Here is a 22,563-nt window from a genome sequence, read left to right as displayed (position 1 = left end):
AGCTCATTTCAAATTCCACAAACTTTGTTTCATATTCCTTCTATACATATATTTTCATTTAATAGAATAATGGCTAAAATAATTAAATGTTTCTATATAATTTCCTTATAGTATTCAACTTTGGAAATGCTTTTGATTAATTAATTGATAAATAGTCACCAAATAATTATTAATTTATTGTAGTTTAAATGAGCAAGGGCAAATTAAAATAAAAGGGTATTGCAGACATTTTTCAGGAAATGTAATTTTTAAGATAAATGCTTGTAACTTAAATGCCTGCAAAATGATTCTGCCAAAATGTTGATGCTGCATTTAAAAATCACGAGGGATACCATTTTCAAAGGTTATATAGTTATACTGTCAAATGAAGGGCATACTATATAGCTAGAGTAATGTAATTAGCGAACATGCTGTGTGGTTAGATTATTTTGAGTCTGTACGTGGCACAGATACAGACTAAACAATTTGCACACTATATATCCTCACATAAATGATACTACGTAGGATTTGTATTATGGCTCATGCATTGAACTATTTTTTTCTATCCATGCGAATTTTCAGTTATATTCAGACAACATATTTTCTGATGAGAGCTACATACTAAGTAGACTATTGCACCCACTAAAAATTCATGCATTTGCTCATTTTCACCTTTTTGATTCAGTTTCAGTCACACAATTTGATAAAACATGGTATATTCCTTTGTGAATATTATGGTAATAATTTGAGGGTCTTTAAACTGCTGAATCTAGAACTGAACTCCCTCACTTCCTTAAATGATCTCTTTACTTTCTGATTTGATAGAGAACTTTAAACACAATTCCCTAAACTCTGTTACCTTAAACTTACAGTAATTCCTAAAACGAATTTGTGAAGCAGTTTTGCCCAAATAATGCCAACACGTAATAAAAACCCAGCATGAATATGGTTTGGGTGCTGCTCGAAATATTAAAATAATGTTATATGTGATTTCTATAATTAAATATAAAATATGAAAAACTAATTATATTTTATTAAGAATACTTCCTCTACACATTGACTGATTTTGCATGCAAAAATTTGAGGAATCTACTATAAGCCTGTTCATTTTATTTCAAGTTCTTATGGGGTTTTTGTTTTTATCAAGAGCTTTAAAAAACATTTGTTTTCTGTTGAAACAATAATTTTACTCCAAGGATCACTTCTTAAGTAAATAATAAGAGAGACATTATTATAAAGTCACCTTTAATAGTACATTATTTTTAAGAGTAATTAGAATAACCAATCATTTATAGAAATAATTATAAAATGTGCCTACATGTGTATTATATGTAAGTTTCCCAAAATAGAAACATGCTTCAATAAAGAATTGCTCAATACCGACTTTGAATATTGAGTTGGATGAGACTAATGCTCATGAAGACATTCAGAGATCAGAAACTTGCTCAACATAAAATAAGCATTATGGAAATGCACACATTATTTATTTGGGATGGACCCAATTATGGTATATGTGTATCCACACATGAATACCTTTAAGACAATAATCGAGAGAAATGCAAACGTGTTTACAAAGGTTATCTCTGTGCCAGTGTGAATATAATCTGTAATTCCCACAAGGTTTGGTGTTATACTGTATGAGAATCCTAGATGATTCTTCACAAGCATCTTTAGTAAGATAATTAACCAGGACTTGGTATATGGTGTTATACCATATGCCACCTTCTCTCCGTTTGATCAGACACCTTCTTCTCAAACTCACTCCTCTGCTCCAGCCGTGCTGGATTTTGTGCTTCTTGTTTCATAGGGCAGACAGGCAAGGTCTGCACTCTGAGAAAGAATCTACCCAGAACTCTGCCCCACAGATAGCTCCCTGGCTGTACTTTCTCACTACCTTCATATGTTAACTCAAATGCCATATTCTCCATGAAGACTCCTGTCCACACTTTCTGCAATATAGCTGGATTAGTGTAAATACTTACTAAAAAATGTTACGTGAATGAACTGTATTGCTCAGAAATCATTTTAATTACTAATATATCATCATCATTCTTACCAACAATAACAGAAAGTTTGCTGCAATTTTGAAATAATACAAACGAATTTTCTCTCTAATGAATTCTTAGATTTTGGTATCGCCTATGTAGAATTAATCATATTTATTTACTGAAAAAATAACTCGTAGAATTTGAGTAGAGGCTGCAGAATCAGTCTTACAATGGGGAAACTTCAGTTTACATGGAATATGTATATACATCCACACACACACAGCATGATAAGGTGGTAAGAAATATTGGAGATGATATAGTTTAGTCCTTGTGTTCATAGATAAGACCCAGGAGGCTATGTAACTGGTATTACCATTGAGCCACTACTAGAACCACACCAAGGGAATTGTTTCATACAATGGCAATAAAATTCAGCTCTCTCTCAAGTCATTACTGGCATTTTGTGGGTCACTTTCAAATTTGATCATTCCAACCATTTATCTTTCTTGAAAAGTTACAGAAGTAATTTATTTTCACTTGAAAATATGGGACATGAAATTATTTTTCATAATCAAAAGTAGAAATGTAAATTGAATAAAATAGAAATTACTACTTAAGATTTCATTTTTTAAATGAATTGGGGATTGTAGCAATGTGCCATTTTTAGACATCCATTATCACCATTAAATAATATTGTGAATATATATTAGAGATTACTGATGAAGTGATAGTCTGGCAGCTGGAAGTTTTCCTATTTTACTCATATTTTAAGAGGATATGGCTCACAATGTGCTTCAAAAAAGATTATATTTTAAATAAGAACTTAGTAATCATATAAAAAAGATTGCAAAAGAGACCATAGTGACATTCTAGACTCAAAAATTCTAAGCATTTCTTATTCACTGGTCAAGAGGTTGCAAATTATTTAACCATGAGACATTTTGGAGGATATGATTAAAATTTCATTTAGCCTTAGAAACCCAAACATATCTTCTTTCACCCTAACACCACCAGAAACTTGTTTCATCCAGTTTATTACGTTCTAAATCTCTTTTCCGTAACATCCAGACTTTGTTTTTCCAATAGGCTTCATGTCCAGTAAACTGCAAACATTGTTAGTTATCTACAGCGGTGAATCATTAACTTTCCATTCACACTAACCACCACATGAATTCTGGTCTTTATCACTTTCTGTGGAAGTTTTTGAATCAGATTGGACTCCTTGATGCTACCTTTCCTTTCCTACAATTTATCTGTACAGTCATGGAAAAAGTTTCCCTAAACGGCTGCATTGATTATGTTACACTCCCATCCACACATTTTTAATGGCTTCCTACTAATCATAAACAATGCTTAAATTCTTTGGTTAACATCTAAGGTTGTGTACAATTTGGTCTGCTCAATTTGTTTTCTACTGAAGTTAATAATTTTTTAATTGTTGTTTAATTGTTTAACAATTTTTAATTGTTGTTCAAGTACAGTTGTCTCCATTTCTCCCCCCCACCACTCCCACCCACCCCAGCCACACCACTTCCCACCATTGATCCTACCCCCCTTTGGTTTTGTCCATGTGTCCCTTATAGATGTTCCTTGATAACCCTTCCCTCTTTCCCCCCATTATCCCTTCCCACCTCCCCTCTGGTTACTGTCAGTTTGTTCTTAATTTCACTGTCTCTGGTTATATTTTGCTTGCTTGTTTGTTTTGTTGATTAGGTTCCACTTGTAGGTGAGATCATATTGTGTTTGTCTTTCACTGCCTGGCTTATTTCACTTAGCATAATGCTCTGCAGATCCATCCAAGCTATTGCAAAGGGTAGTTAACACTTTTTAAATAAACTTTTAAAAAATTTAAATGGTTTTTTTTATTTACAGAGAAATTGAGAAGATACTACAGAGCAGTCCACGTATCTTCCACTCAGTTGGCTCTGCTGTTAATATCTCACAATCATAGAGTATATTTGTCACAAGTAATGGAACAATATTGATATATTATTATTAACTAAAGTCCAGTTTTTTTTCAGATTTCCTTAGTTTTTATCTTATGTTCTTTGTTCAGGATTTCATGTAGAATATCATTCATTCCTTAATATTTTTATCTAAGAGGTAAAAATTCCATCCTATGACTTCAACAGCTGCAACAAGGTAAAATTTTACCCCATCCGATTTTAAAGTTCATTCCTGTATTCACTGATTTTTCACACGGTAGGTTTAAAGTGTGGTTTTCAGACTGGTAGGTTTCACTAACAAAAAGTCAAATTAAATTTTTGTAACTTTCTATGGTAATGGATGGTAAATAGGCCTTATTGTGGCTTCATTTTGCAACACATAAATATCAAATCATTATGTTATACATCTGGAACTAATATAATGTTATACTTAATCATAATTCAATAAAAAAGGCAAAGTTAGATGTTGATCTAAGAGCTCTGAACAACACAAACCTCAACTGGGGTGAATTTAAAAGAGATCAAAACTTAGCTCTGTTTTGTGCATAATTTCATCCCTTACTATCTCATGCAGTCAGTGTCTGGCACAAATAAACGTTGAATCATTTAATGCAAACTATATTTGTATACCACTTTGAAATGTCAATAATGCTTTATACATCAGTATAATTATTACTCAGTAGATATTTCACCTTGTCCAATATGTTTAATTGATATTTCACATTAAAAGAATAAACATAATTGTAAAAGGATACTAATAGCACTAAGGGAACAAACTACTTTTAGTCTCCCTCAAATAAATTAGAAACAAATTATAGATAACATACTAATTACTATCTAACATATCTATTCATCTTTGAAGATTTTAATAAGGATTTATATTGGAACACACTATTGACTCTATTTGAATTTCATATGTCTTTGAATCAAAGCAAAACAGAAATCTGACTTCTTTTTAAAGCAATTAACGATGCAGATAGGACCTCCCAGATAGAATTAATAACTATGCCATATTATTAAAATGAATTTGAGTATTGCATTGACATCAGAGGAAAACTGGTATATCTGAAGAAAATAACATATCACTGAGACATTGATGGTATTGACAAATGTATCCACAGTGTTCAAATAAACTGATAATGTTAAATAATAAATATATTGAAATAAAAGTACATATTTCTATTCATAACACCATAGTTCCTAAAACTAATTAGGCAGAATACATAACTTCTATCAATACAATCATATTGTTCATAACCTAAAAAAGAAAAGATAATAACTTCCCTTATGACTTTTTAAAAAGTCTGTTTCTGCTTTGGCTGGTGTGGCTTAATGGATTGAGCGCCGGTCTGTGGACCAAAGGGTAACCAGGTCAATTCCCAGTCAGGGCACAGGCCTGGGTTGTGGGCCAGGTCCCCAGTAGGGGGCTCATGAGGCAAGCACACATTGATGTTTCTCTCCCTCTCTTTTCCCCTCCTTCCCCCTCTCTAAAAATAAATACATAAAATCTTTAAAAAATAATAATAATAAATTTGTTTCTTTCATTATTTTCAACATTCAAAAATTTTTAAATGATGGTTAATAAAATACTGTCATGTGAACACAGAAATAATTAGGTTGTTCATGGGTTTTGAATACTATTATGCTAATAAATCTATGTGAAATGCATTATTACATATTATTTATACATTCTGTAATTTTAAGAACAAGTCTCTAGCAAACTGGTATAATTTTCAGGTACAATCACAATACATTTGAGAAGTTAATGACATCCTGGTGTCTATAAGTTAAGTGCAATTTAAAAAATAAAAGAGCTTTGTCACTTAAAATTCGAAGATAAATATAGGTTTACAAAAACTCATGTATGTTTTCATGCATATATGTGTGGATACAAAGCAGAAATAAGCTTAGTAATCAAAATATAAGTCAGTTATAGCTTGTAAAAATGAGTCTCATAGATGTATTTTCTAACCTCTAGAATTTCATGTAGCTTAGTTTCTTTTTTATCTCAATATTTCGTAGAAGAAACGAGGGACCCAAAACAGCAATGGCATCCTCAGTAAAATACAAGAAAATAATCTGGAAAAGTTTAGCTTCTGGAGAGTTGTTTCTTTAATCTTTATTATTTTAAATATACATTCTTCTTAAGTTATAAACTGAAAGGGATCTCACATCATAGGTACACTTATCTTTATTTTTAGAAACTTGGAAACTATTTAATATATGAGTACTTTCCTGTTATTAGTTTAGTTAATGTTGTATATTATCTATTTTGACATTTTTATTTTCACTAAACCTCTACCACTTTAGATGAACTTACCTAATTTGATGGTTTTTAGAATACTGTATATGTGTGTGTGTGTGTATATATATATATAGAAAAGCATATTGGTAGTTCACAAACAAGCAAACACTACTTTCTGAGTATTCAAATCTAATTATTTTTGTTGTGCACATGGCTTCTGAGTCCATTGATACGAAAGACCACTTCTGAGCCCTGTGGGAGGTCTCCACCTGTCATATCTAAGGTTCTATATTGCACTTAACTGCAAGATGCTTTCCTCTTATTCATTTGTCTTTTGTTTCATAATAGCGACTTGCTTTACTGTCTTCCTGAACGTGTCAGTTTATCCACTTGCCCTAAATTCTGTATACTTTATTGTCCAGATTTGTAACAGGCACTCAAAAGGCAACATAAATTTGTTCATCTTTCCCTTGATATTACAGTATATTCTGAGTGTCTGCAGTCACATATTTCAAGTGCAGATGTCACATATTTCAAATAGACTGTACTCACTTTTTTGCGTTGTCCCTTTTCCTTTCACCCACTCCTATTGCATCAGGTGCTTACCCTGCAGTTCACTTCAACCAGCCAATACTATTCAAGACCCTGACAATATCATTGAGACTTGATAGAAATTTTTATTATTAAAAAAAATTGATGACTTTATCAAGATGTTAAGGTCTTCATTCTCCAAACACAGTCACCAAATATATGACTGTTAGAATGCTTGTTGTTTCTCATGTAACTATTGCCACTGTGAAACAATGAAACATCCATGAAATTAGCATCAGCTACCCCAGGCTAAAATTTTGGATCAGCTACATAGAGGCTTGAAGACCTTAAACTGCTAATGTTCTCTATTCAAAATGACAACGGCAATGCCTATCTTGTAAAATTATTCAAAATTATGTATGTAAATGAGATAATTTAAGTAAATATGCATACTTCAGGACTCTAAAGTTATTAAATCTTTGTTGGATCTGTTTTTAACTGTAACTTGTACAGAGCTGGTTTCCCTATAGGTTAATGCAATCCCATGTTCTTTACCAGATCAAGACCCTTTAACATTTACTCAGGAACTTCAAGTTCTCTAAAATCTTCACCTTAATCTGTGGTTTTAATCTATAATGACCAATTTTTTTAACTAAACATTGAGGATACATTGGAAAATAAAAGAAATATCTCCTTTGCACCTGCAGTGTGTAGACAACTGGGAGAGGCAGGTTAGTAGGAAAGAGGTCTCAGCACTAGAAACTCCCTCTTGTGAAAGAAACTGCAAACTGAGAGAAGACCTCCACAGCGGGTGTGTAGTGAGCTAACAGGAGAGGGACACAAGAGGAGGGTGCATAGGCAGGCCGAGGTTAGAAGTCCAGGTATTTTTTCAAGTATTCTGTGGTTTTAAATGGGGGAAAATGATTCAATTTTTATTGCAAACAGACAACAAAAGAAGCAGGTGACCACCTACCTGGGAGGGTGTTGTGACCAGAAAGAGAGGAAGCCTCTAGGGTAGGTGTATACCCTGGAGGTAAGTGAACTAAGGAAATGTCAAATAGAATTGGCTGACAGTAACAACTGGATTTAAGGACACATGGTTGGATGAGGAAGAAAAAGAAAAAAGAGCAGTTCCTGTGTTTCTAACTGGAGTGATTAGGTTTAAAAAAGTGGTATCAATGTGTTAACATGGGAAGTTTTGTGTTTTATGTTCGTTTTTAATAAGACAAGTTAAGATTAACTGAAGAATCTGTAGGAAGGAGGAAAAGTTATCCCATGTAAAGGCAGCTAGTTTCTATACAGACCAAAAAACAATAGTCTCAGTACTAGCTGCTGCTTCAGAACAAGTCACAATAATACTAATAACTAATCAGATAACTCTGTGTGTTTCTGAAAAACCTGTCACAACTCTATACACTTAAGCATGAAGATTCAGATTCAACTCTTCTTTCAGCAGTAAGATGTCCTATTTTTAAACTTACAAATACTAGTATAACTGTCTTGCACATTCTCTGTTTAAGACTGTAAATAAGCACAAGTCACTAGAGTGGAAAGAGACGGCATCATATAGAAAATTGCTGCACTGCTAAGGGCATCAACGGTGGGCAAGTTATTTTGGTTCTCAGATGCACAGGTTTTTCATCTATTAACGGACAGAACGGTCATCTCCTCAGCTTGCCATGAGGACAGATTTGTTTAAAAGTGTTTGGTGCAGGGATTGACTTAAAATAGATGTTTACTAAATGTTATTTTCTTTTTAATTCCCTATTAGTACTAGTTGATCTGTTGTAATCTGATTGAATAAGTACACAGTTTGTCATATATTTGTATTCTTTCAAGAATTTCAATAGGATTTATATTTAAGGTAGAGTTGACAGCTCTGCTGTATAATAAAAATGAAAGAAAAAATCAACGGCAATCATTATTGACAAATATAAGTAGAAAGTACTTTGAATAGAGTAATCTTTCTTTTGAGTTATGTTTATTTTTCAGAATAATTTCAGTAAAAACTATGAGGCAGAGCAATTAAATTACATAATATTATTATATACAAAAATTAATAAGTATCAAACATGCCCCTGCCCTTTCAAAACTTAATGAATAATCTATTTGGTCATTCGACTCCTCTGATCTATTATTAATTGGTCATTTTAGAACAAAACTATGATGAGGTAACTCCAATTAAAATAACATTTTTATTTTTTTTAAAGACTATATTTATTTATTTTTACACAGAGGGGAATAGAGAGAGAAAGAGAGGGAGAGAAACATCAATGTGTGCTTGCCTCCTGCATGCCCCCTACTGGGGACCTGGCCCACAATACAGGCATGTGCCCTGATTGGGAGTCGAACTGGTGACCCTTTGGTTCACAGGCCTGTGTGCAATATAATGAGCCACATCAGCCAGGGCGTAAATAACATTTTTAATTGCCTGTAGAATCATATCCAAACTCCTTAGTATGTCATTAAAGGTCTTTCCTAATCTGACCCTAACCCATTCATTTGGTCCACTTTCTATTTTAAATCTACACCAATATTCCAACAAAAATATTTCTATTTACTTGCCTTTCCTGGATTGTGCTTTGACTTACCTCATCTCTAACGCTTTGATCATGCTGCTTCTCCCAGCTTCACATACTCAACTCACACTGTATCATATAGCCCTATTCTACTTTCAAGACCCTACTAAAAAGCACATTGAATTTGTGAAGTAATGTCTTATTTATCCCCTCAGAAGAATTAGATTTACTTATAAATGTAGTTTTTAACTGGTGTAATTACAGCTAGATGGACAGAGAAGTGATATCCTCAAAGATAAATACCTTTAAGGCAGAGTGTCATCTACATGAGTTCTAAAACAATACTTACTGAATGAACTTATTTATGTATTAATTAATGGTAATGAGATCTTCCCCCGAATAAGAGTCAATATAACTCCATGAGTTAAGAAAATTATCAGATATATTTACTTAAGATTCACTCCATTGTCTATTGCTTTCTTATAGTGTAGAGTAATAATCATTCATACCATAAAGTCACTCGGCATGTCTTAAATTTTTCTGAAGTTTTATTGCCATCTTCTCTTAAATACCTTAAAAAATGTTACTTTGTCTGGGGTGGAGTAGAGGGATGGGGAGAAAAGGCAGACAACTGTAACTGAATAACAATACAAATTTTTTAAAAAATAAAAAAATAAAATATCTAAAAAAATGTTAGATTGTAGGGGTTAAAGATCAGATGTCTATAAAAATGGTATTATGTAGGAAATAGTAATTAAAATTAGGCAGGAAATGACTCAAGACAAAAAAATAATATAATTTCATCCCTCAATATGAATACTCAAAACTTCAAAGAAAATAAAATCCAGGTCAGACAAATCCATCTCCATGAAATATATATTTTATATCAAAAATATAGCTAGTATCATATGCAAGAGTACATTTGTTATCAGCCTGAAAATCCTAAAAGTACTACTCAAAATTATCTTATGAACTGATTAAATATTTAAATGTTCTCAACTTATTCTGGCTTCCCAAAGTGAATATTTATCATATTAAAATCATTAAAGGGATAATAGACAATTTTTTCTATATTTAGTCTGAGGCAAGAGGTCAACTACACATTCCTAATCTAATAGGAAACTGTATAAAATCACTTTTCTTTGTGGTAGATACACTTTTCATTATGTTGCTAGTTGAATCATCATCAGTACAACTGATTGTCAAGAATTTAAGTGAGCAAAGCCCCAACATGCAAATTAACTACAAGTCTACAATTCCTTGTCCATATTTTGAAATCCCAAGCAATTCAGATCTGGCAATTATTTTGTTACTCATTTGTTAATGAAAACTGACTTGAACTGACATGGGCTCTTAATGTTTTCCTTTATTCCATTTAGCATGAATATTTAGTTTTTCACCACAAAATCATCAATGTGTTTGACTGTGAGCACTGCCTCAGATCCCAGTACGATCATTATGAAATATATGGCACAGGCATCACATTGCTTTTGTATAATTTGAAAAATTCTTAACTCTGGAAAACTTCTGGTTCTACGAATTATAGGCCTACCCATCAAAATACAAGTTCATGTGAGTTATGAAATTGAAACGTATAGGAAGATTCAATTTTTAATGTGTTAAATGTTTGGATTGATATATTAGAAGTTATTATTTCTTGTGTTTTAACAATTATGAATATGAAATAATTGCTATATGTTTATGACAGACATGCATCTTCTACTTCCTGACTTTTTCTTTGACTGCCAAAGCATAATTTCCAGCTGTCTCTTATGATACTCATTTAAACTCTCCTTGTTTCTTCCCAGATGTTCCCCCTTTGGTGACCTCACCCTGTCTTCACCCCTTTCATAAACTGAACTCAGTTACCCAAGTCGTAATTCTAAGATTCATTATCACACAATTTTAAACCACCTCATTGTGTTCTGGAAGTTCTCCCAAAGATTTGATTAACTGAATTTTTTTTGTTTGTTTTGTTTTGGTTTTTGTTTCTCTTAGTTTACTTGGATGGTAAAGTTTTTTAGTAAGCCAATTCCAGTATGCAGATAAGCATTAGTCATTTACAGAAAATTCCAGAAGTTCAAAACATATATGTTAATTTAATATGTGTGGTATATATGTACTACATAAAAACTTAAAGGCATTAAATAATTCAATTGATGATTCATTCATTTGGTTATCAAGTGATTTCCTTTAGAAATCCTTATCCCAAAAATCAATTTTAAATGAATACTAAGCAACTTATTATAATCATGAAAATAATAGCATGTAGTAAAAGGAATTTGCAATCTTTCACTTGGTTCCATTCTTATTGCCTCTTTACTACTCTGGGCCTCATTTTATCTTGTCTTGGGTTACTTCTTCAGCTTCCTAATTGTATCCCTGTCTCCCCAGGGATTGGCATAAAAATCAACTCTTTAAAATGAAACTGTGAACTCTTACTTCCTGAACATCCAATGGCTCCCTCTCAGTTAGTCCATCACTGGGCTTCTCATACCCTTGTCGGTCTCATACCCACCAATCCTAGCCTCACACATCCCTATTCATCTGCACCTAATAGTAACTCGCCATACAGTGCTTATTGCATTTCCGTTTCTGAGAGTGTTCTGCCATCCTCCCTTTCCCAACTTCACCCTGCCAGATGATCTAAACATTTTCTAAAGGGTCAGCTCAAGTGTCTCCTTTACCAGAATTTTCTTCGATTTCCCCAGTTCTGGTCTGAGTGTTCATTCTCATTACACCATTAACATTTGGGGCATAGCTCTCACTGCACCAACCTCATTGCTTACATGTCCAATTCTCTGAATACAGTGTGGGCTCCTTGAGGACCCAGTCAGCACCTTATCTCATCTTTTATCCCTGGAATAGTTGTTTATTAAAAGAAAAAAACTCAGTGATTGAATAAATGAACTCATGAGAAGCTCTCCTGGACCCACCATTCCTTAATGCACTAAGAAATAACCAGGGACCTGTAGCTAGGAGCATTGTAGGTATTGTGCCCAGATTGAAGAAGAAAAAAAAAATATATATATATCCTTGTGCTTGGAGACAAACCATACAGCAGTGTCAATGTCTGCCCTTGAAACGATACAGTTTACTGAACTATTGGAGCTTTTATTCAATATATATACAAAGTACGTGACCATATTAAATATTTATTTAAAATATATGTAGAACCAAGTTCTCAAGCATTGCTGCTGACATCCTCAGACTAATAAGAAAATAAAATGTGATGAAAATTTCAAGTGCCTGTACTACCTCAACCACCAATTTAAAGACTCCATTGAAGTCACTTAATCTGTTTGTTTTGTTACCTATAAATAGGGGATTTGTACTTCAAAATTTCTTTTTACCCTAATGTTTTGTAATATGGTTTCCAAAAGAACAGAGAGCCTATAATATTAGAATATGCTATTAAACTAAAATAATGGAAAACTTCTGGGAGAAACATAATTTTCTTTGAGTTCTTAGTTGACAGATGAGCTTATAGTCACTCTGGATTTTCATAGTTTGCAGACATACTCTTAGTTTCATAAAAGTGTACATAATATTAATACAGTAGCATTTAATTTATAAAATGAAATTGATATAGATATAGATATATACATATACATGGTCATTATAAAAACACACAAAAAGGAGAATCCTCTGATTGTGTGGAGTATTTGAGAGATTACAATAACGCTAAGTCTAGGGAAGGTGCCCCTGTCCCCAAGAATGAGGCAAAATGGGTTTCAAAAGTTTGGGGAAAACTGTCCCATCATTTCTAATTGGAATATTTTAGCAAAAATTATTGCTGTGCTTACTAAAAGCAAGTGAAATCTCAAAATTACATGAGTCTATAGTAAATCATGCAACACTTGTTAGGAAGGTTTTACGATGAGCAACAAATGTGAGGGTGATAAAATCTCTATTTTCATGATACCAGCTGCTGGCTTCTAGAAGCAGATGTTTGCACAGGAGAAAAAGAGATATCATTGAAACTTTTAAAGTTAGTTGAACTATGAGACAGTTGCAATGTTTGGTAAGCAAAAATTAACTGAAGCTGCTCACAGTTTGTGGACCATTTTATCCAGTAAAATGAAAAATCAGATGAATTCTGAAAGCCCTAAAAGATAGAACAGTAGGTAAAAAAAAAATTGACATTAAAGTGTTTTTAGATAAATGCAGTCCAAAAAACTTACAGGACTTGAAAACAATAAGAAATCTTGGCAAATAATATAGTCTTGTAAATACCACATATGTGAATCATAAAGTATTAGTGCCTTTTAAAATTCATAAGTGATTTTTCTGAAATTAAATATTGAACAGTTTCTTCCCACCCCCATATATGGCAATAATTGTCCATTTCCTTCCTAAGACATATTTACTATTAATAAGTTTATAGCAACACTTCTTTTAAAAATTATTTTCAGAGGTTGCCAGATGGCTGCTGGTGAGAGGATGGACATAGTCATCACCTTTATGTTCTTCCTTACGTAGAGGTAGATTTGCTGCTGCCTGTTATGAGAAGTTCTAGGAAAAGACACTGCTTGATTGAGAGGGTCAGAACTGTAGTAACCATGACGGAGAGTAGAAAACAGAGCAAAAGCTTAAGAATAGAAAAGTACTATCCTAAGTCACTTCTGGGGGAAATTGAAAAGTAGGTCAAGTTTGTGTTCAGTGTCATAATCCTCTGTCCAAATAGTTCCTCCCCAACCCTCGATATATGGTTCTCTCCTTACTGCAGCGGATAAGAGCCTTGGGGAAATTTAAAGGAATAGGGCTCAGAACCTTGTCAAACTCTGAAATCATATAATAAACACTGCAGTCATTTAAACTAACCTAATCATCTTTTGAATGTAAAATGCATAAGCGAAATTTAAACACTGACTTAAAAGAAAAAAATTCCATCAGCTTTAATTTTTATAGTGTTCTAGAATGCCCTCTGGGAAGACAGAAGGCAACCTTTAAGAATGCCATTTAATTTTAAAATTGAAATTCATTGGGGCAAACCTGGCTCATTTGGAATTTCTATTATTCTCAATTTTCTATTGATTTTATTTTTATTAGATTTTTAATCAGGGATTCCATTGTGAAATATTTGGAACCTGGAATGAAATTTAAAAAGTAGAATTTTCTAACATTAAAGGGAGAACAGGGAAAGCACAGAATTAAATAGGGGAAAAAAGGGAAATTATGTAGCAATTAAATAAAATGAGGGGAAAAAATAAATTGAATGGAGCAACATCTGAAGATCAGTAAAGTCCTGGAAACCAGTCACAGAAGGGACTCTGCCAGCTGCCTACCGGACACAGGAGTTAGATGATGATGGTGAATTTTTCACTGCAATCCCGGGTATGGGTTGTCAACAGTTATAATGTACCATGATATTCCACTAAGTTCAGGCTTCAAAAACTTGGTTTCATTCAGTTATAAAGATATCAAGAAGACTGATTATCCCTGGAAAATTGAGAACTTGATATCACTTGGTATCAATAAGAAGATCACCAGTCACTCTTTACATAAATGGAACATTTTTATTTGGGAATCAATAAGAACTACTGAATTTTAGGGAAAGTTCATTAAATTTTTTGAAAGAAGAAAGTTATTGCTAGTAAACAAAATAATTTAGAAGCTTTTAGTGGCTAGAAAATCAAATACTAGAAGTGGCTAGAAGTCAAAGATTGAAAAATATCCTGAAGCATAAGAAGTTAACTTAAAAATGTTTATTTTATTCTTTATAACACTGTATGTGACTCTTCTGCAAAGAAATAACATTACATGTATTTTTTTAGTTCTTGGTATAAATCTTTTTTTTATTCTAAAACATAAATTCAGAAAAATAAGATCACATGTATAGTGGTCAGTTCTCTGTGTCACTTTCTGACAAACAATGCTTATTAGATAGAACTATAAATATTTGTATTTCTAACTAAGTAACGTCCTACTGTGATAGCATACAAATTTCAAAACATTTGGATAGTTTTATCCAACTACCTACCTACCTATAATATTTGGTGAAGGGAGTATAGAGAAAAATCTAATTTAAAAAAAAGGCACAAAAATGCAATGAAATACAAATAAAATAAGTACATTCTTTGATAGCTTTTCTTAATCACACTAAGAAAAACTAAAATAACCTCTTTCTATTAGAGGATTTGTTAACACATAATCCTTAAAGCTGCGTTCAGAGGATGTGCAACACATCACACCTTCAATTAACTACTGGACCCTTTTACTAACATAACGGGCAACACAAACGTGTGCTGTACATTTGAGAGGATTAAACTGATGGGAGCAAAAATAAATACCAAGAACAGAACAAATAAAAAAAAATAACTGCACAAAAGAATGAAAACCTAATATTTGAGCTCATAAAATAAAAGCTCATAAAGGCTTAGTCATAGACACAGGTAAACCATTATTAGCATAAAAAGTTCCACTGAAAATGTGAAGATTATTTTTTGAATTTATTTTAATTTCTAAGTTAAAGAAATATTTTAATTTACAAATAGAACATTATTTATCTTGAGATTATTTAAATAGAAACGCAAGCCAACTAAACTAATATGAAAGTGTAAAATACAATATGCTGATTTATTGAAAGCTGTTAAAACACTGATCCAAAATTTTTTTGCCTTTTTTTTTCATTGTTCTTCAAGTACAGTTGTCTCCATTTTCCCACCACCACTTTCCCCTGCCCCACCCACCTCCGCCTCCCACCCTCAATCCTTCCCCTCTTTGGCTTTATCCATGGGTCCTTTGGGAAAAAAACTGATAAATGGGTTTCTTTCTGTTTAGGTCTTAGTTACTTTCACTAATATGAATCTACTTTTGTTCTTTTATATATTGAAAGCATTTAATAGATACATATTAAATAAGTGTATTAATGAATCAAATTATTTTTTCAATGTAATAATATGTTAGCTAATCCTCCAAATTCATGTTTTAAAGAGTCAGATTCCTATTCATAGACTACCTAAGTGTGGCCTTGATTTATAATAATTGCCCCATGTTTATTAATAAGGATGTGTGGAAACTGTTTTACAGGAGACCTTTCTACTGGCATTCTTAGACTAGCAATATTTATGTATAATATTAAATAAAATATATGCCAAATATATTTTCTTTTAAGAATAATAGCAACCTTTTAAAAATATTACTTTTTGATTTCAAAACATTATCATCAGATTTCAGTATAAATTATATTTTCAAACATGAATAAGACAACTTTCTTTTTCTATAGGAGTCTTTTTCATGTCCATTAAATACACTGCTCAGTTAATGGGTGAAAAGGAATTAAAGGACTAATGTGAACAGCAGTGTACTCGTTTTTGGTTTTGATTAACAAAGTTTCTCATGAAGATATGCAAACTCTATGCAGCTTTACAAATAGGATGAAAAATTATCTGTTTAATTCCTTCATTATGCACATAGATGGGTCTATCTTATGCTGTGCATTCACATGTTAAATTGTAACAAACTATTATTTAAAATGTATCTAAAGGACTCATATAATACTGCATAGTCTTATGCATATAATGACCCATCAAGATCATTGAAGTTACTTTAAGTAACCATTACATATGCAGGAACTGTAAGTATTAGGTAAGTATTTAAATAACTTTAGTTAAAAAATTTTAAAAACAATACCGCATTGTTACAAACAAAATTGTGATGGTAAAAAGTCAGAAAAAAGCTATCTGGCACTTACTACTTAGAAAAGAAGGCTTTGGAGAGGTCAAATTTAAGATAAATACAGAATAATTATATTCATTGCACAAATATTTATATATATATGTTTATTTCTGTATTGAATATATGTTTGTGTATTAAAATTTCAACATGATTAGAAAAGTTAAGAAGGATTATATACACTACCTGCTAAGGCAGAGATCCCCAACCTTTTTGACACCAGGGGGTAGGGGGAGGAGGCTCAGGCTAATGCCAGCGACCTCACCCACTGCTCACCTCTTGCTGTGTGGCCCGGTTGCTAACAGGCCAAGGTCTGGTACTGGTCTTCTGTAAGCCCAGGGTCTTGGGACCCCTGTGCTAAGGTATATGTGATGAGATAGAGTGCACTACAGTTAAAAATTACTGTCTATCAATCATCTATTAATAAATGAATTAGCAGCACTGCTCACATTGTAGAAATCTAGTTGTTCATTAGAAAACTGAAATGACAAATATTAAATATTTAAATACTATGACTATTTTGAAAATTAATATTAACTAATATACATCTGTAATTCTGAAATACAGTTTATAAAACAATTCTTTTTATTTATTATAATTGGAGATGAGAAAAGAACTACTCATAGTTTAATTCCTACACATAAAAGTAGTAAGTAGTTTAATTCTCTTTGGGTAAATCATTAGCAAATATTCCATTGTATTTGAAACAATACAAACACCAAATTAATAAAAATGCATATCAATTGAATAAATTGATGGTAGACTTTTAGAATATATATACTTATTAAGAAGTGTTTCTGTTTTATCTCTGAGCAAAAAGTTCATGCTTATTTGATATCCTTGAAAACTGATGTAAATCAAAAATTAAAAAGTCAAAACTCTGGTTTAGCTGTTATTTTACTATTAAAAACTGCTTAAAAATTAAAATACACACTAAAAAACCCAACATGCTAAGATCTAGAGCATTCTAATCAAGTTTTCATTTCAGTTAAAAGTGTTGAATGTACAATTTTAATCTTATAAACTAGTATATTAAAATGTGCATATCTAACTAATCTGTGACATATTTTCCTTGTTAATAAAATGCAAAATAGAAAAAGTTAGGAAACATTCACAAAAATAACAAAGCTAGTGACTTTAATCAAATTCTCATTCTAAGAAGATCAACGAGTATTACCCATGGCCTTCCTTATTCTGTTGTTACTGAAGTACTTGAATAGCTGTTTTTTGTTGGGGACAAACTTGGGATTTGCTGTTTGTTTTGATACAATATTAATGGTCCATTCCACCTTAATAAATCACAAATCTAGTACTAACAGGTTTATAATGATTGCTTAAGCTTTATACTTGGTAAGCATTGGAAGGCTTCACTCACCTTGTTCAAGTGGTTGGCTTTTAGTTGAAGTAGTTTTCATCTTGAGTGCCTCCCTAACAGACATGTCACAGCAGGAGCCTTTGTTAGTGTCTTGGTCACTGTCAGCCTGATCACTGTCCCCGTGCCCACTGTCTCTCAGGCTGGCTCTTTCTGGGTCCTTAAACGTGGAGCTACTGAAATACATACAAAGAAAAAGAAGAGAAAGTGTTGTCTCTACGAGTTGGAATTGAAGTGTTGTCTCTTGCAAAGCAATTTGACATGAATGCAAATGGGGAAGCTGGGAAAGTTATTTAATAGGCCTTACCTTTGAACAAACTGCTGCCTGCTGCCCATGTAATTGGGCTCTGCGGGAAAATTGTCTGTCTGTGAAAGAGAAGGAAAAAAATACGTATAGTTGTACACTGGACAAATCTCCTGCAGAGCAACAAGATTTCCTAGTGGAAAAATGATTAATAATTCAAAAATTCCCTTTAATCTTCAGATTTGTACATTTTAATTAAATTGGAAATTGCTGACATGTAATTATGTACTCAGAACAATTAAATGATTCCGGTCCACAAATTACCTGTTAAAGTAAACAATGAGCCTGTCATAACTGGCATTCCCAGTTAGCACCAGAATGGATAGCACTGTGTGGTTTCATTATTTAGATATTAAGATTGAATATTTGTGGGAGGAGTAGAAAAATGACCTAATTTCTCCATATTAAAAGTATGAATTATTTAATAATACCCATATTTAACATAATTACATAATCTGCTGGGAATCTATGCCTCCCTTGATGTAATACCATTTTAAACTCATCCACTCCTCAGTGAGGAGATTCAGGCCTTCTCTTTCCAATTACAGAGAGGAAGGAAGCCAGGGGGAGGCAGAACAGTATATGGGGGGATACACACAATACCATATACAGATGATGTATTAGAGAATCGTACACCTGAAAACTATATAATTTTATTAACCAATGTCACCCCAAAAATTCAATAAAAATTAAAAAATACATAAGCACGGAACATATAATTCATTCTCATCTACATCTTTACTATAGAAATTGCACGCAAACAGGACAATGAAAAGAGGTGGTACTTCCTGGTTATTAAAACAAAGTAAAAGAAAAGCAAGAAATAAAGTGTTACTTAAAACATGGAGAGTAAAGACATTGAGAAACCAGGCTTGTTTTCGTGGCTGTTTTTACTGCTTCCAAACTGACATGGATATTTGCCAAAAAGAACTGAATTCTCCTTGTATCATGGAACAGAGTCTTTTGGGAGAAAGAGACTAGATCTTTCATAAATCTCCCTATACTGTACATTCATATGCGTTACTTCTTCTTGCAGCTGACTCCAGGACAAAGGTTCTCCTGTTTTCTGCATCACTTCGTATCACACCATTATGCTCTGAAGCAGCTATGGGTTCCTACAAGATCATCCAGCATGCGAGTATCAGTGGCACAGGAGCATGCAATTCATGAAGCAGAGGGCCCAAGGTAAGGCTTAATATAGTGCAATATGTGTTTTCTGTGTAAATAAGGTTAATCTAAACTAACAGTACTCTTTTTTTCTCCCATGTAATAGTTTAAATGATTTGGCTTAAAAAAAAAAAAAGAAACAAGTTAAGAGCAACAGCTTAAAGCATTAAGTTTCAATGTCTATTTGAAGTTTGGAGGCAGGAAAAAACCACTCACAAATATTTTAATTCATACTCTTCTGTTGTTGTTCAAATGAATTTTATCAAAATAAATGTAAAGGTAAGGGTAAACAAGGTAGTTTCATTTCTCACACTTAATCTACTTTCACAAGTAGTTGGTAGCAGACATTTTTCATTAACATGTTTTACTTTTGTCTACATTCTGTGAAGCACCTTATTTATTTTTAATGACAAACTATCAATTTTAAGGATAACTTAAAGATCTAATAAAAATAATAATGAAAACCACCACCAGGGGCAAAAATGTTTGCAAAAATGTTTTTCCCATATTTAAAACTATAATTACTTAGAAACTCCACATTTTAATTTAATAAAATCTAGTTCACCTTTTGAATTGGTCAAAAATATGTATCCAACCTAACACTGAAGTCAGTTAAAAGCTAAGGATGAATGTCTTACATTTCAGAAAAAGAGAATTCCTGGGTATTTAGGAGAGAGTAAAATGTAACCTGAAAGTAGAAACTCTAGTTAGAATATATAAGTGCTATTATAAGTAATCTTGTGATTTTAATGGATTTAATTAGGCAAAGCCTCTTAAGAAGTAGATCTGTACTCAGTCTGACGCAGAGAGACACATTGGGGAAACTTTTCTTTCCCTGTGCTAATCAGGATTGTATCTAAAAATGTTTGCAATTTATTAAAGTTCTAAGGAGTTTTAATAAAATAAGAGACTTAAACTAAAAAATAAAGTGCATTTTCTCATTGCATGAGAAGTTGTTTTTAAACATGTGCAGGTGAAAAAGCATGAGTGTGTGTATGTTTTCACTCATGTGTCAGTGTCTCATGAGCACCAGGAAATGGTATGGCTACCAAAAACTCTTTTGATGAAAACACAAAAACAGAGAAAGTTAGAAAAGAAGTGATTTTGAAGGGAAAGAAAGAGAAGAAAAATAACAGCAGTGAGAAAGGCAAGAAAAAAATAGGGGAAGAACAAGAAGGAAAAAACAAAAATATATATAAAGGAGAAAGAATGAGAGAGGGAGTTACAATGAAAAAAAATAAATGGGTTTATTATTGTGGAATTTCACAAAGTGCAATTTCAAAAGTTTATAACTTAATCAGTAGTAAAGTATCAGAAGTTTACTAATAATGCCAGACATTAAAATAGGTAGAAATGGACACATAGAGCACACCTACATCTCCCAGAGGACAGGGGAGTAGGAAGGGCTGGAAGAGATTAGCCTTTGGGACTGTATATGCATATATGCATAGCCCACGGACACATACAACTATCTGGTAAAGGCCATTGGGGGGGGCTGGGGACATCTGTGACAGTGTCAACAATAAAAATAAATAAATAGGAACATGAGAGATTGTGTGTGTATTTATAATTATCATAAGGAAATAGCCATTTGGCCTTAACAAACACATAATTAATTCACTCTCAAAAAAACCACACCGGCTTTATTAGAGAAAATAACATTTTCATTATCCAGGCTCCAGGGGTGTCAGACAACTCATTTAAAATAATCTGAATATAAAATAACAGTATTTGCACACAAAAATGGAAAAATAGCCATGTGTATCAACATATAACATCAGTTAGAAGTAAAAGGGTTTTTTGATATTTTTCAACATTGTACTCTAAGAACTGTGTTCTATCTACTACATTTATAAATTATCTTTTATGTCTAGGAAAAAAAATAAATTTAAGGTCACACACTTGTAGCATTTTAAGTATCAGCAGTGTAATTGAATGTGAATGTTTATAACTCCTGAAAATTTTATCTTCTTCCACACAAACTAATCTTTAAAATGTTTCCCCTTCATATTCAACTTGAACACAGTCTCAACTATTATTTTTAAAAACATATAATTTATTATAAAAATGTGTACCTTGAATTGGGTAATTACCGAATAGATGTGAAGTAGACACTTTCGATATATGTTTATCCTATTTCAAAGTCAGGAATAAAAGTACAGAAGTTTGGGGTTTTTTGTAAGTGATAATTTGTTCATAATAGAAAAGATTTGAACTTATAAAACAGAGTATGCTCTCTTATTTTGACTTTGCTTGTTTCTTATTTTCTTTGATAAAAATAATAACAATTTAGATATTTTTACTCTTTTTATAAAAACAAATAAAATTGTTTCCAAGTAAACCCACAAAGTAGATATGAATGGTTTCTTTAATTATTTGCCTTTATGCTTTTTCCTAACAGTACAGTAAATTGTAGTAAATCGATAAATTATATTCCAAATCAGAATTTTTTATCAGCCGCAGTTCACAGTCAAGTGTCATCTCTAATTTGCTCATCCTTTTAGAAATATAAAAACACATCATGATTTTAAAAATGAGAGTCTCTGAGAAAGTGGAAAGGGAGCAACTACTGAAACTGAATCAAGCTGCTAACATTGGGAAGGCTCTTCATTTGTGGAAGTACATTAATTTGATATAGTCACTTACATGCGCCTAAAGAAGTTGCAAAAATGAATAGTGAAAGGAGTCAAAATAGTTTTTTAAACTATTAATATATTACAATTAGAAAATTTAAATATGTATCTAAAATTTGACAAACAACATTTATTAATGATAAAATTCTCAGCAAGTTAGAATACAAGAAAACTTCCTCAATTGTGTAAAGGGCATCTGCCA

General features: G+C 32.4%; 1 protein-coding gene across 3 annotated transcripts in view; it reads right to left on the bottom strand.

Moving 5' to 3' along the window:
- Positions 1-22,563, bottom strand: part of PCDH17 (protocadherin 17) — a 98,192-nt gene that overhangs the window by 43,024 nt on the left and 32,605 nt on the right. For all 3 annotated transcript variants that reach the window (XM_045201989.3, XM_053916612.2, XM_053916611.2), the window contains 2 exons: positions 18,565-18,623; positions 18,261-18,433 (listed from right to left, as the gene is read on the bottom strand). In XM_045201989.3, the coding sequence (XP_045057924.1) occupies positions 18,261-18,433; positions 18,565-18,623 (232 nt within the window). The remainder of the gene's footprint in view (positions 1-18,260; positions 18,434-18,564; positions 18,624-22,563) is intronic.

The sequence above is a fragment of the Desmodus rotundus genome, chromosome 13 (assembly GCF_022682495.2).
Source record: "Desmodus rotundus isolate HL8 chromosome 13, HLdesRot8A.1, whole genome shotgun sequence".
NCBI classification, from domain to species: Eukaryota; Metazoa; Chordata; class Mammalia; order Chiroptera; family Phyllostomidae; genus Desmodus; species Desmodus rotundus.
The sequence above is the reverse complement of the archived record's forward strand: the minus strand, read 5'-3'. Positions and strand labels throughout refer to the sequence as shown.